The 12,420-nt window shown below is 56.2% G+C and overlaps 1 protein-coding gene across 1 annotated transcript in view; it reads right to left on the reverse strand.

The window, feature by feature from the left end:
• Nucleotides 1-539: 539 nt before the first annotated feature.
• Nucleotides 540-12,420, reverse strand: part of Nlrc5 (NLR family CARD domain containing 5) — a 62,807-nt gene continuing 50,926 nt past the window's right edge. Inside the window, exons 34-49 of the mRNA XM_048355534.1 lie at nucleotides 12,303-12,395; nucleotides 11,149-11,220; nucleotides 10,484-10,570; nucleotides 10,176-10,268; nucleotides 7,754-7,837; nucleotides 7,193-7,276; nucleotides 5,421-5,504; nucleotides 5,054-5,137; nucleotides 4,649-4,732; nucleotides 4,475-4,552; nucleotides 3,523-3,606; nucleotides 3,364-3,435; nucleotides 3,002-3,085; nucleotides 1,426-1,509; nucleotides 1,066-1,149; nucleotides 540-728 (exon numbers count right to left, since the gene is read on the reverse strand). Coding sequence (XP_048211491.1) covers nucleotides 635-728; nucleotides 1,066-1,149; nucleotides 1,426-1,509; nucleotides 3,002-3,085; nucleotides 3,364-3,435; nucleotides 3,523-3,606; nucleotides 4,475-4,552; nucleotides 4,649-4,732; nucleotides 5,054-5,137; nucleotides 5,421-5,504; nucleotides 7,193-7,276; nucleotides 7,754-7,837; nucleotides 10,176-10,268; nucleotides 10,484-10,570; nucleotides 11,149-11,220; nucleotides 12,303-12,395 — 1,345 coding nt within the window. The 3' untranslated portion in view covers nucleotides 540-634. The remainder of the gene's footprint in view (nucleotides 729-1,065; nucleotides 1,150-1,425; nucleotides 1,510-3,001; nucleotides 3,086-3,363; nucleotides 3,436-3,522; nucleotides 3,607-4,474; nucleotides 4,553-4,648; nucleotides 4,733-5,053; nucleotides 5,138-5,420; nucleotides 5,505-7,192; nucleotides 7,277-7,753; nucleotides 7,838-10,175; nucleotides 10,269-10,483; nucleotides 10,571-11,148; nucleotides 11,221-12,302; nucleotides 12,396-12,420) is intronic.

The following is a 12,420-nucleotide window of genomic DNA, read 5'->3' on the forward strand; positions in this document are numbered from 1 at the left end:
CAGGGTGGAGGAAGAACTGCTTTTTATTTTCCTCAAAGCAATAAATTAACCTGAGCATAGAAAAGCAGCTGCTTGGGAAGGGGAAGGATGCTGGGATGAGGAGAGGTTGCTCAAAGTGCGTTATATACGTGTAGGAAAATATTGAAATGAAAGTCATTTTGTATAGTTAATATACATTAGTTAAAAAAAAACAACAACGAAAGAAAGAAAGCAGCAAGTTGGATGTTGGTGTAGTCTGAGGTCCTCCGGCAGGCCATGTGTCCTGTGACGCGTCGTACAGGGGACACCAGTCACATGTCCTGCTGCTTGTAGTGTGAGGAGCCACTGAGCACGTGTCACAGCTCACGTTCCATGTAATGCCACGTGTGGAGAGGTCACACTGCAGCCTGTGGCTAGACCCTCACTGCGCCACACGCCCCCACCCTGCACGCCGCGCACGGTACAGGGGCGTCCTCTGTCCCCAGGAAAGCGCCCCTCCCCCTCCCCCAGGACAGCAGCTGGACACGGCGCCCCTCCCTCCCGGGGCAGCTGCAGGGGCGGGGCGCCAGCCTTCCACCCCTGGTGGGTGACGACGCTGGCGTCATTTGGCTGGAGCCCAAGAGTCCAGAGCGCCCCATCACGGGCTGCAGGAGGCTCAGGGCTGCTTGTCAAAGAAGGCAAAGTTCAGCCTGGGCTCCTGGCTCTGCAGATGCTCGGCCATGTCAGCGGGGATAGGATTGTTCCAGAGGCTGTGGGCACAGAGATGGGCATCAGCCCCTCTCTCCTCACCCCCACCCCTGCCCCCATCCCTTTTGCAGGCTTCAAAACTCTTTGAGGTTGAGATATCGTTTTACAGATGGGGACACTGAGGCTCACAGAGGCCGAGTTACTGATTTGAAGTGAACCCATCGGTCAGTGGCAGACCCAGGCCTCCTGGCCAGTACATTCTTGGTGGAGAAATCTAAGCCTCTTTGGATGGATAACCCACCCCCGGGGCCCGCATCCTCCTGCTGGTAGCCCCCTTTGCTAGTGAGGGCTGATGGGGCCTCCCACCGTCCCTCCCCCCCCCCCCCAGGCCCCTGTTACCGGATGACCGGCTCGCCAGCCACCCAGGCCAGCCCTTGAAGCAGAAGCCAGGCTCCACGGGCCGAGATCTGATTCTTCTCCAGGCTTCTCGGTGGATGGCAGAGGAAGGGGAAGGGAGAGGTGGGCAGAGTGAGAAGGAGTGAGGGGCATCCATCCCCACGCGCTGCCCCCCCCCAAGCGGGGTCCCGCCTGCCCACACTACTAACAGACAGCAATGGATTTGCGCTAAGGCAGCAAGCAAGCTGAAGGTTAGATCCCAGGAGGGACCGGAATGTGCACCTCCTGGGCAGGCTTTCTGGGAGCAGGGGCCTCCCCAGGGTGTAGGTCCCCTTCAGCCCTCCCCACCCTGGGCTCTCATACTCTACTTTCTTCAGCTGGCCCATCTGAGGCAGGACCCGGGCCAGCTCTGCAGCCGCTGCGTCCCCAAGGAGATTCCAGGACAGCCTGCAAGGCAGGGCCCAAGTGAGTGGCCAGACAGCAGAGAGGTGAGGGGTGGAGACGGGGGGTGGGGGACAGGATTCCAGGTTCAGATACCAGAAGGAGCATGTGAGCCTCCACATCTTCCTTCCCCTGATGTCTTTTGGGGTACAGATGGCTCCTTCTTTCCTACCTATCCCAGCCCCCACTCCTGTGCTGGCTGCTCTCCAGGACTCAAATAGCTTAGGAGCTGCCCCTCTGAGATTCCAAGATGGTTTGGATCGAGGAACGCAGGCGCCACAGAAATCCTGTGGCTGTAGACTGCTGCCAAGGCCAGACCAGGCTTGGAGGGGTCCAAGCACTGCCTAGGTTTTCCCGCCTGCCACATTTGCCTTAGTCCCACCTCTTCCATACTTGAAGAAAATCATCTTTAAAGGAAATACTTTTCTGTGCTGTCAGTGGAGGACCCTGCATAGACGGTCCTTCAAGGATGAATACGGGGCCAACAGAGGCAGAAAGTGAGCCCCCTACCCCCTCCTGTGGTTCAAAAGGACACCAGTGGCACACACAGGCCTGCACCTGTCACCCTAACTACTCAGGAGGAGAGAGCTAGAGGATCACCGTTCAAAATCAGACCTGGCAGAAAAGTCCAAAAAATAGCTAGTCAAATGCTCCCAAAGCAGGCTAGAGGTGTGACTCAAGTAGTAGAGCACCAGCTGAGCAAGCAAGAATGAAGCTGCCCTGAGCTCAGACCTCAGCACCAGCCAAGCAAGGATCACCTGTCAAAGATGAGTTTGCACTGGCACAAGACCCAAGACCTCTTTGATGTAACAGAAGAGTCCAGATCTTTAGAATATAAATTTAAAATCCCCTTGCAATCCCTGCATGTGTGTGCGTGTGTGTGGCGTGTGTACACCAGTCACGGAGCTTGAACTCGGCCTGTGAACTATCCTCCGAGCTTCTTTTGCTCAAGGTTAGCACTCTACCACTTGAGTCACAGCTCCACTTCCAGCTTCTTGTTTTGGTAGTTCATTGGAGACAAGCATCTCTAGGACTTTCCTACTCAGGCTGGCTTTGAACTGTGACCCTCAGATTTCAGCCTCATGAGTAACTAGGATTACAGGTGTGAGTCACTAATGCCTGGCTCCCTTTGTCTTATACTTTCAGAAGGAGCATTTTCGTCCACGCTGCTTTGGGTTCCAGGCTAGCTCCCACAGGCTGGTTTACTAGCAAGGCCCAAAGTTCTTGGCCAATGATTGCCAAAGGGAGCTGGGTGTGGCCTGTGTGGCAGACTGGAGAAACAGACAGGAAACAGGAGAGGCTGAATGGCTTTGGCTTAAGACTTGGATGTCTTTAAAAGGAGGTTTAACAAGAAAGCCCGTTCCTGGCTCTAGAAGGGAGGACCAGAGAAGGAGCCAGAGGAGGGACAGCCAGAGAAAGGACAGCTGCGGCCGCAGCGAGGGCAGGAACAAACAGGCCCCCTCTTCCTTGCCCACTCAAAGCCCATCTCAGCACTCACAGTATTTCTTCCAGGGCTGGGCAGAGCATGAAGCTGGTGGCCAGGGGTTTGGCAGTCTGGTCATGGATTTTGCAGGAAACCAAGCTGGGGATGGAGAGGAGATGGAAAGGGGGGGCTTCTGAGTCAAGGGTACCTCTAGCAGGCCCCCTTTTCCACAGGGAGAACAAGAAGCACCTGGTAGTCAGGGTTGGGGCAGGGGAGACTCAGGAGAGGCCTTTCCTGCCCGAGATCCTACCTCCTCTCTTCTGTCCCTGTGGCTTGGAAGCAATCCCTCCTCCTCCCCCAGCGATTAGGCTCCTCCCACCTGCTCCACCCACCTGCTCCGCCCACCGCAGGGCCATCAGCCTGTGGGGGCTACTTACGAAATCCTCCTGAGCTGTGGGAGTCCCTTGTAGAAAAGTGGGGTACCCTTGGCCAGGTTGTTCTCTGCCAAGCTGTGGAGTCAGGAGGATGCGGTGAGAGGCACCCCCAGACCCTCCCCAGACTGTCCCCCCTTGTGCAGGCTGGGCAGCCCCACTCACTTGATCTCTTCCACATGTGGGTGTCCATCCAGGGCCCGGCCCAGGCTCAGTGCCCCCTCTGGGCCCAGATGGCTGCATGGCAGGCTGGGGAAAGCGGAGGGGGTGAGAGGAGGCTGGGGACCGGCTGGGTAGACCAATGGCTCCCTCCCTCAGGCCTGCCTCAGCCCTGCAGCAGCAAACCTCAGCCCATCCTGAGAACTGCTGCCCAGGCCCCCACCCCATGCACAGAGGGCCCAAGTTCAAGCAAGGCCTGGCTTCTCAGTGAGTTATGAAGGCAAGCTTTGCACACTTGCCTGGGCCTTGCACCCTTCATAGTGAATGGAGTGTGTAAGAATCTGAGCCCCCACGAGAACAGAGACCATGTTGTCCCTGCCTTTCTCCTACATAGCCCTTTCTGGCAAGTGCGGGTGTGCGCGTGCCAGTCCTGGGGCTTGAACTCAGGGTCTGAGTGCTGTGCTTGAGCTTTTGTTCACTTCAGGCTATAGCTATACCACTTGAGCCACAGCTCTACTTCTGGATTTCTGGTGGTTAATTAGAGATGTGAGTCTCACAGACTTTCCTTTCCTGGGCTGGCTTTGAACCTTGCTCCTCAGATCTCACCTCCAGAGTAGCTAGGATTATAGGCGTGAGCCACCGGCGCCAGGCCCTTCATTGACATTTCATCTTCCATCCTAGAGACGGACTCCCAGACAGGCTGAGCTGGGATGGGTGGACTTTTGCAGGAGATTTGGGGGGTGGGGGTGTCAGGGGCTTGGCTGGGGACTCCCAGGGGACCAGTGGCAGGCCAGTCCCACCCTTGAACTCCTGACTGCTCATCTTGGGGAGCACTAGCAAGGAGGGGGGCCGTGCTGCAGGTTGGTGTCACGCAGGGCTGCTCGGTGGATAGGGCCCTGACCCTCCCAGGCTCTCCTTCCCACCAGCCCGGCTGGTCCAGTGGGCAGGGGGTACTCACTGGAGGACCCGCAGGTGCGGCGGCAGCCCCTGAGCCAGCTGCAGGGCCGTGGGATCCCCCAGAGCATTGTAGCCAAGCCTGAAATTGAGAAGACCATGTGTCGCACAGCTCAGGACCTTGCCTGGGTGTCTGGAGAAGGCGGGGGGGGGGCACCCCAATGCTGCACAGACTCACATCAGCGCCTCCAGGTGCTGGCAGAGGGTGAGCGATTCTGCTAGCTGGGCTCCTGCCACTGGGCTGATGCCGTTCCTTGAGAGGCTGTGGAAAATGGGGGACAGCATCTGGTCCTGCCCCCCCTTCCTGGCCCAAGAGACACCCCACCCCCTACTTTCCCACCTGACACAGAGAACAGGGGCCAGGGTGGGTCTGGGGCCACCCTACAGACAACTAGAGACAGGAAGTGACCAGTGCCCCTGCCTGGACTGGAAGGCTGGGAGGAGGGAGGGAGGAGGCAGGGAGGAGGGAAGGAAAAGGGAGGGAGAAGGGAGATTTTCCAGGGCTGGCCCAGGCTAGAGGCTAGCGTCCTCCAGCACGCCGCGTGGCCACCGAGGAGCTGGCTCAGCAGGGCCGGCCACTCACTCTATCTTCCTGAGCTCAGGCAGCTCTGGCAGGGCGGCAGCTATGTGCTGGGCTCCAATGTCTCCAATCTGGTTGTGGCTCAAGCTTAGAGAGAGAAAGGCAGGAGAGGGAGAATCATCAGCCAGCCCTCCCCCACCCATCTCACTGTCTAGTGTGTTCTGCTTGTTGTCTGATCTAAATCCCTCTTGCTGCAACTGACTCCTTACATCCTCTCTTCGGGTCTCAAAGTGTCTTGGCCTAGGATTGGCCATGCGGCGTGCAGGTGAGTGAAGGGACTGAGACTCAGACATCAAGAATGTTCTGGAGTAGCTCCTCCCTTTTGTTCTACGGAAGTTATTTGGAGTCTAGAGGAAGGATAGCATCTTACCCCAGCTCCTCCAAGCTGCCAGAAGCTCTGAGAGCCTGGGAGAGGTGACAGCAGCCTGTGTCACCAATGCTGTTCTCATTCAGTCTGGAGAGGAAAGGAAAACAGGTCTAGTCAGGAACTGCCAGGCCTTTGCATGGCGAGGGTGGGGGGTGGGGTGAGGGTGGGGGGAAGAAACTCTGCAGTTTGCAAAGCTTATATACATTCAGGGACTCAAATAGCACAAAACTACTGGGGATGGTGAGGAGGGTGGAAATGACTCCCCACAGTCTAGAGAGGTCAGCAGCAGCTGGACAGACTCTTGGTGACTTGCAGCCTCGGTAGACATAAAACCCAGAGCCTAAGCCAGGCACTGATGGCTCACGCCTGTAATCCTAGCTACTAAGGAGGCTGAGATCTGAGGATCAAGGTTCAAAGCCAGCCTAGGCAGGAAAGTCGGTGAGACTATCTCCAATTAAGCACCAGAAAGCCAGAAGTGGTGCTGTGGCTCAAGTGGTAGAGTGCTATAGCTCTGTGTGGAGACAAGCAGGCCCTGGAGTCCTAAGTCTTCCTTGCCCCTTCCCCTCCCGCCAGACAAGCCAAGAAGGACAAAACAGAAGCAAAAAGTCAGAAGGCTACTTTTCAATTGCATCCACACATATGCAGAGAAAGGTCCGCAGGAAAATTCACAAGCTGATTATTCCCCAGAGGTTTCTCAGGGAGGTTCATCTGGGGATTTCACAGTCTTTGTTCCATATTTCCATGATGATGGAATTTTTATAACCAGGGTATATTTTTGGTTGTCAGGAAAACGGAGAGATGAAAGCAGAAAATGCCACTAAACATTCCATCCAGATAGCATCTACACAGGAATCCTCACTCCGGAAGGCCCATCTTTAGACAGGCTGGCTCTGCTGTTCCCAGGGCTTTCGTGACTCCCAACTCATAGGAGGCAGTTACTGAGAAAGCAAAGGGCAGTGGGAGGTCTCTGGCCTCAGTCTGAGTCTGTTCCCCTTCTCCCATTGGCAGAACCCTAAAGCCCCATGACAGGCACGTGAGTGTCCCACTCCTGGCCAATAAGAACCAACACTTGGTGGTCAAAAGGTTGGTGATCCAAGCTAGTCCAATGAGACTTCAGCTAGAGCTGTGTGTGTGTGTGTGTGTGTGTGTGTGTGTGTGTGTGTATGTGTGTGTGTGTGCGCGCGCGCACGCGTGTGTCGGGAGTCCTTCCTGGGGCTGGAATTTAGGGCTTGGGGGCCTGAGGTGCTGGCCTTGAATTGTTTTGCTCAAGAATAGTACCCTACCACTTCTGGCTTTTTGGCGGTTAATTTGAAATAAGGGTGTCATGAGCTTTCCTACCTTGGCTGGCTCAACCTGGGAGAAAGTGAGTCTGTAGCTGTGTGAGAAGGAAGAGGAGAGGAGAGAGAGGAGGAGAGAAGAGGTGAAAGAGTGTGTGTGTGTGTGTGTGAGAGAGAGAGAGAGAGAGAGAGAGAGAGAGAGAGAACCTAGCTCCTGGATCCAGTCATGCCCGAAGCCAAATGCCTTGTAATGTGCCATGACATACACCCATGAACTTAGGTTTGCTTGAGTTGGTTATTCTGTGCCCTGAGGTCAAGCGTGTTGGTGACCCTCAGGCAGGTGAGCAGGTGACAGGTCTCAGAGGGTGTGAGGCTCACCTGGGTCTATCCAGAGACTTGGCATTTGTGCCCACAAGATGCAAGAGTTCCATACAGCCCTGCCCACAATCCTGCCACATCTCCTCCACTCCCCATCCCCCTGCACTGCCCAACACTTACCGGAGCCTCTTCAGCCTGCGCTTTCCCTCCAGGGCCGCCATCAGCACCCAGATGCCCTCCTCACCGAACTGACAGTTGGAGAAGCTGTCAAGGACCAAGTGTGAGGCCAGGCCGCCCAGCAGCCCCTGGAGCCCAGCCATCTCCTCCACATGCCCCCCCAACCCCTCAGTTCCTGATAGGGCATGCAGAACCTGGAACACGCCCACTGCTGGGACTCCCCCAGCTTCCCAACGCTTCTCACAGTCACAGTTGAGGAAGGGCGCTCTGGATTAACATACAGAGGATGCTAGGGGACAAGGGATGCACACGCACACACACACACACGCATGCACGCAGCCAGTGCTCCATCCCTGAGTCAGCCCTCTGCATCCTAGCACCAAAAAAGGCAAGTGTTCACCACGGTGCTCAACCGTGCCTGGCCATACCCAGAGTGGCCAAACTTCTTTGCGGAGGACATAGGCCCCACTCCCGCTGTGCACCCCACCACAGGCCTAGCTGTTATCTCAGAGCTCTGCCCTCATCCAGATGTCCCTTCCTGGGTCTGAACACCCGGCCACTCACTCCAGCTCCTCCACATGGTGGCAGCTACTCAGGCCGGACACCAGGTGGATGAGGCCTTCGGAGCTCCCGCAGCTGGAGGTCAGCCTGTAGGGACCAAAGGGCAGCAGGTCAGGCAGGGTCTGAAGTCTCAGCCCAGGGCCTGCTGGTGACAAGCTTAGACCATGATCCTCCTGTCGCCATCTCCTGAGAAGCTGGGACTACACGCACATACCACCACACTCGGCCTCAGAGTTTCTTCTTGATGCAATCAGCTGCACTAGGGAGAAAATGCAAACTTAGAACAATTGCGTTTTAGCCAGGTGTGGGAGTGTGTTCCTATGATCCTGGCACTTGCAAGGCTGAGGCAGGAGGAGCTAAAGTTCCAGATGCAGCCTGGGCTGCCTGCCTAGCAAAACACAAAGAGGCAGGATATCAGTAGCTCACGCTTGTAATCCCAGCTACTCAGGAGACTGAGATCTGAAGATCAAGGTTCAAAGCCAGCCTAGGCAGACAAATCCAAAAGACTCTTAGTTCTAATTAACCAGCAAAAAAGCTGGAAATAGAGGCATGGCTCAAGTGGTTAGAGTGCTGGCCTTGAATAAAAAAGCCACACAAGACCTCAGGGCCCAGAGTTCAAGGCCCAATACTACAAAAAGGTAAAAAAGATAACAATTTTTTAAAAAAGCTCCATTTTGCAACCATCAAACTAACAGTTGTTTCAGGCGAGAATGATCAATGGATGCTAAAATACGTGGGTGAAAGTTTGAGGAAGGTATTTAGTCTTAGGGAACCTCCCCCCAAAGGCCTGTATTAATCACAAAAGGAAACAAATATCTGGGCAAGGGGCAAACCCTGGGGTGCACCTCCTTCTCCCCCTTAGCTTCCCCATCCCCAGCAAGGGGACAGGCACCCAGGCCTGGGTTGGCCTTGAAATGAGGCAGAGGAGGCCACAGCATTGCACAAGTGACATTGCCGCCCTGAGACACAGCCTTAGGGAAGACAGGAGGGCCCGAAGGGTGCTAGATCACAGAAGGGAGATGCACCGTGTGACCCTGGATTAGCTCTAGGACAGGGAAAAAGTAAAAACAAAAACCCAGCAATAAACATTATTGGGAAACTGGTAAATCTGAGGTGGGAACTGTGCTTTCAGAATATATCTGTGCTAACTTTCCTGTTATTATAATTGTGGGGGATCATGGAGGAAAATGCCCCCTTACAAGGAAATTTACTGAAATACCAGGGGTGGGGCACAATTACACAGCTTACTCTCCATGGGGTTTGAACTTGGATCCTTGCACTTGCTAGGCAGTCTAGCACTTTGCCATGACCCCTAGCCACAATAATATGTATATATATATATAGTGTGTGTGTGTGTGCGTGCGCGCGTGCGCGTGCATGCGTGCCAGGATTGGGGCTTGAACTCAGGCCTCTCCCTTAAGACCTCTTCCCCTTTTTTTGGTACCAGTCCTAAGTTTTTTTTTTGTTTGTTTGTTTTTGGCCAGTCCTAGGCCGTGAACTCAGGGCCTGAGCACTGTCCCTGGCTTCTTTTTTTGCTCAAGGCTAGCACTCTGCCACTTGAGCCACAGCGCCACTTCTGGCCATTTTCTGTATATGTGGTGCTGAGGAATCGAACCCAGGGCCTCATGTATACGAGGCAAGCACTCTTGCCACTAGGCCATATTCCCAGCCCCCAGTCCTAAGTTTTGAACTCAGGGTTCCTGAGCTTCTTTTGCTCAAGGTTAGCACTCTACCACTTAAGCCAAAGCTCTACTTCTGGATTTTTGGTAGTTTATTGGAGATAAGAGTCTCATGGACTTTTCTGCCCAGGCTGGCATTAAATCATGATCCTTAGATGTCAGACTAAGTCATGATACTCAGATGTGCTGAGTAGGTATGAGCCACCGGGTACCTGGCTTTAAGATGCTTACAAAAAGAAAATAAACAAGCCAGAGCTGGGCACTAGCGGCCCACACCTGTAATCCTAGATACTCAGGAGGCTGAGATCTGAGGATCACAATTTGAATCCAGACTGGGCAGAAAAGTCCATGAGACTCTTATCTCCAATTAATCAACCCCAAACTAGAAGTGGAGCTGTGGCTCAAAGTGGTAGAGTGCTAGCCTTGAGCACAAAAGCTCAGGGAGAGCGCCTAAGCCCCGAGTTCAAGCCCTATGACTGACAAAAAAAAGAAAAGAAAAGAAAAGAGAAACAAGCCAGGTGCAGTGGCACACGCTAGTAGTCCTGGCTACGCGGGAGGCCAAAGGAAGGAGGGTGAGGATCCAGAGGTCTGGCCAAGAAGAATGCCTTAAGTGAAAGGCAAGCTCAAAGCCTCCCGCTGTGTATCTGTCTGCGCACCCCGGCCTCACCTCCAGAACTGGGGTGACACAAGGGGGGACTGGCCTGGCCGAGCAGCCAGGAGGTCCAGGCACGGTCTCATCCACATACCGGAAGGTTTGCAGCTCAGAGAGGGCTGGCAGGAGGCTCAGCAGCAGCCCGGAGCTGGTGATATCCTCGCGGCACAGGTTAACCTGGGACAAGCTGCAAAGACCCAAGAAGATTCCAGACGATTTCAGGCTCACCATGGTGGGTGGCGGGGGGGGGGGGGGGGACCATCCGAGAGCTCCTTGCTGTCCCCATGGACCCGTATGGGGTGGGAGAGGACCGGGCTGGAACTTGGCATGGGGAACCCGGGGGTGAAGGGGGGTGGTCACTGGAGGCTGGGGGGGGGGCCCTGTGGGTTCTGGGGGGCTGACCTGAGCTGCCGCAGCCTGCCACATGTCTCCATCAGCTGTGTGGTGAGATGGTGGTGTGGGGTCCCGGGGTCTATGGGGGGTCCCAGCCTGGTGGCAGACAGGGAAGGAGCCCTTGGTGAGCACCAGGCAGATATGGAGGATGCTTCCGGGGTGCACAGGGCTGTGTGGGAGGGGCTGTGTGGGGTGGGGAGGGCCCAGCCAAAGGAGGCAAAGCAGAGATGTGAGCCGGGGATGGGTACGTGCAAGCCTGCACAAAAGGGGTGACATTCTAGTTCCCCAAAGAAACTATGCCGCATGCCTTAGAAGTACCATACATCCGGGCATCTGGTGGGTTTGACAGTCTTGGGGGTCCGGGGACCTCTTTGAGACAATCAGAGACTTGGGAGATGAGGGAGGAGGAAGGCAGGTGAGAAAAGAACATTTGGGATGGAGAGAACAGACTGCGCAAAGGCCCAGAGGTCACAGAGGGCGGGATGGTATTTCAGACCGCGCCTAGGGCTGGGGGGGGGTGGGGGCGGATGGGGGCGTGGCGAGCTGACCGCGAAGCCTTGGGAAGGACATGGGGGGACGCTGAGCAAGGCCGTGACCAACCTTGGCCTGAAGTGGCCCCACACCCCCTCCCTGCTACCAGCCTCTCCCTGGGGGGCCCGGGGGCCAGATCCTACCTGAGGGCCCCCTGGGGATCCTCTTCCTCCCGAGGGAATTCCAGCTGCAGCCACAGCTGTGTCTCGGAGGTGCTGGGAGGGGAGGAGCTGGCTCAGGTCCTCCAGCTTGTCCTGGCAGCCTGAGCTGAGCCCAGGCTCCCTACTCGGCTCCGGGACCCCCACCCGGGGCCCTGGGACCCCCGGCCCTGCCAGGGCCAGGCTTGGAACCCCAAAGCAGTTGCTTCCACCTGACTCGCCAGAAGTGTGTGTGTGTGTGTGTGTGTGTGTGTGTGTGTGTGTGTGTGTGTCTTCTAACATGTCTATTATTTTATTTTGTGAGAAATTGAACTCAGGGCCTCATACTTGTTAGGCAAGCACTCGATTCCCTTCAGCCATACCTCTAGTCCCTTTGCGTGTTTGTTTTTCAATGTCAATTTGATGCCTGGGGCTGTTCTAGAACTGTGATCTTCCTGTGGCCACCTCTTGAGCAGCTGGGATCATAGGCATGTGCTGCCATGCCCAACCCCTCTCAGCGCTGTTAGGTGACTGGCTGATGAAGCTTTCAGGCTGTGGCAGAGAGCCACAGGAGGCATCCAAAGCCAGTTCTGGCATTTTCCAGGGATGTACTCAAGGGAGGTGTGCTCCCTGGTTTTGACATGGGGGTGGGGTTCAATGGGGTGGAGTCTGAGAGGTCTGAGGGGGGTGCTAAGCTCCCCCCCACTTCCTCGGCTCTGGCTGGAGGAAAGCAGGGCAGCTCCAGGCACCTGTACTATGGCTATGGCCGGCTGGCACTAGGCCCTGCACACCTCGGCTTGTCTGGTCCTCTGCCCCACAGGGACTGTTCCTCCATCTTAGAGCCGCAGGTTCAGGCCAGCTAGACACAGTCAGGGGCTCGGAGCACAAAGCCATGGGGCTGACCTGACCCACTCGCCAGAGGCCCCGGAGCCTGTGCCCTCAGCCCCTCTCCAGCGCCCTGTGGCCTCTGTCTCAGGGCCACACGGACCCCAGCCACGACTGCCTCCACCAGCAGCCCGGGAGGTCCCAGCAACCACAGGCGGACCCTCGGGGATGCCCAGGGGCTCCTGGGGAAAGCAATTTGCCAGCGCCCTGGGTGGTTACAGCACAGGGCAGGTGGTCAGGGCGGGGGACTCGGAAGGGGGTGCTCTGGGCCTTACCTCATCTCGGTGACGTGGCCCGAGGCCTGGGCGCAGACTCTCAGCAGGTCGGGCACGTTGGCGCTGGCGCTGCCCACCCAGGGCTCCTCGAGCCTGTGAGGACGGGGACACACAGGTG

The sequence above is a fragment of the Perognathus longimembris genome, chromosome 10 (genome assembly GCF_023159225.1).
Source record: "Perognathus longimembris pacificus isolate PPM17 chromosome 10, ASM2315922v1, whole genome shotgun sequence".
NCBI classification, from domain to species: domain Eukaryota; kingdom Metazoa; phylum Chordata; class Mammalia; order Rodentia; family Heteromyidae; genus Perognathus; species Perognathus longimembris.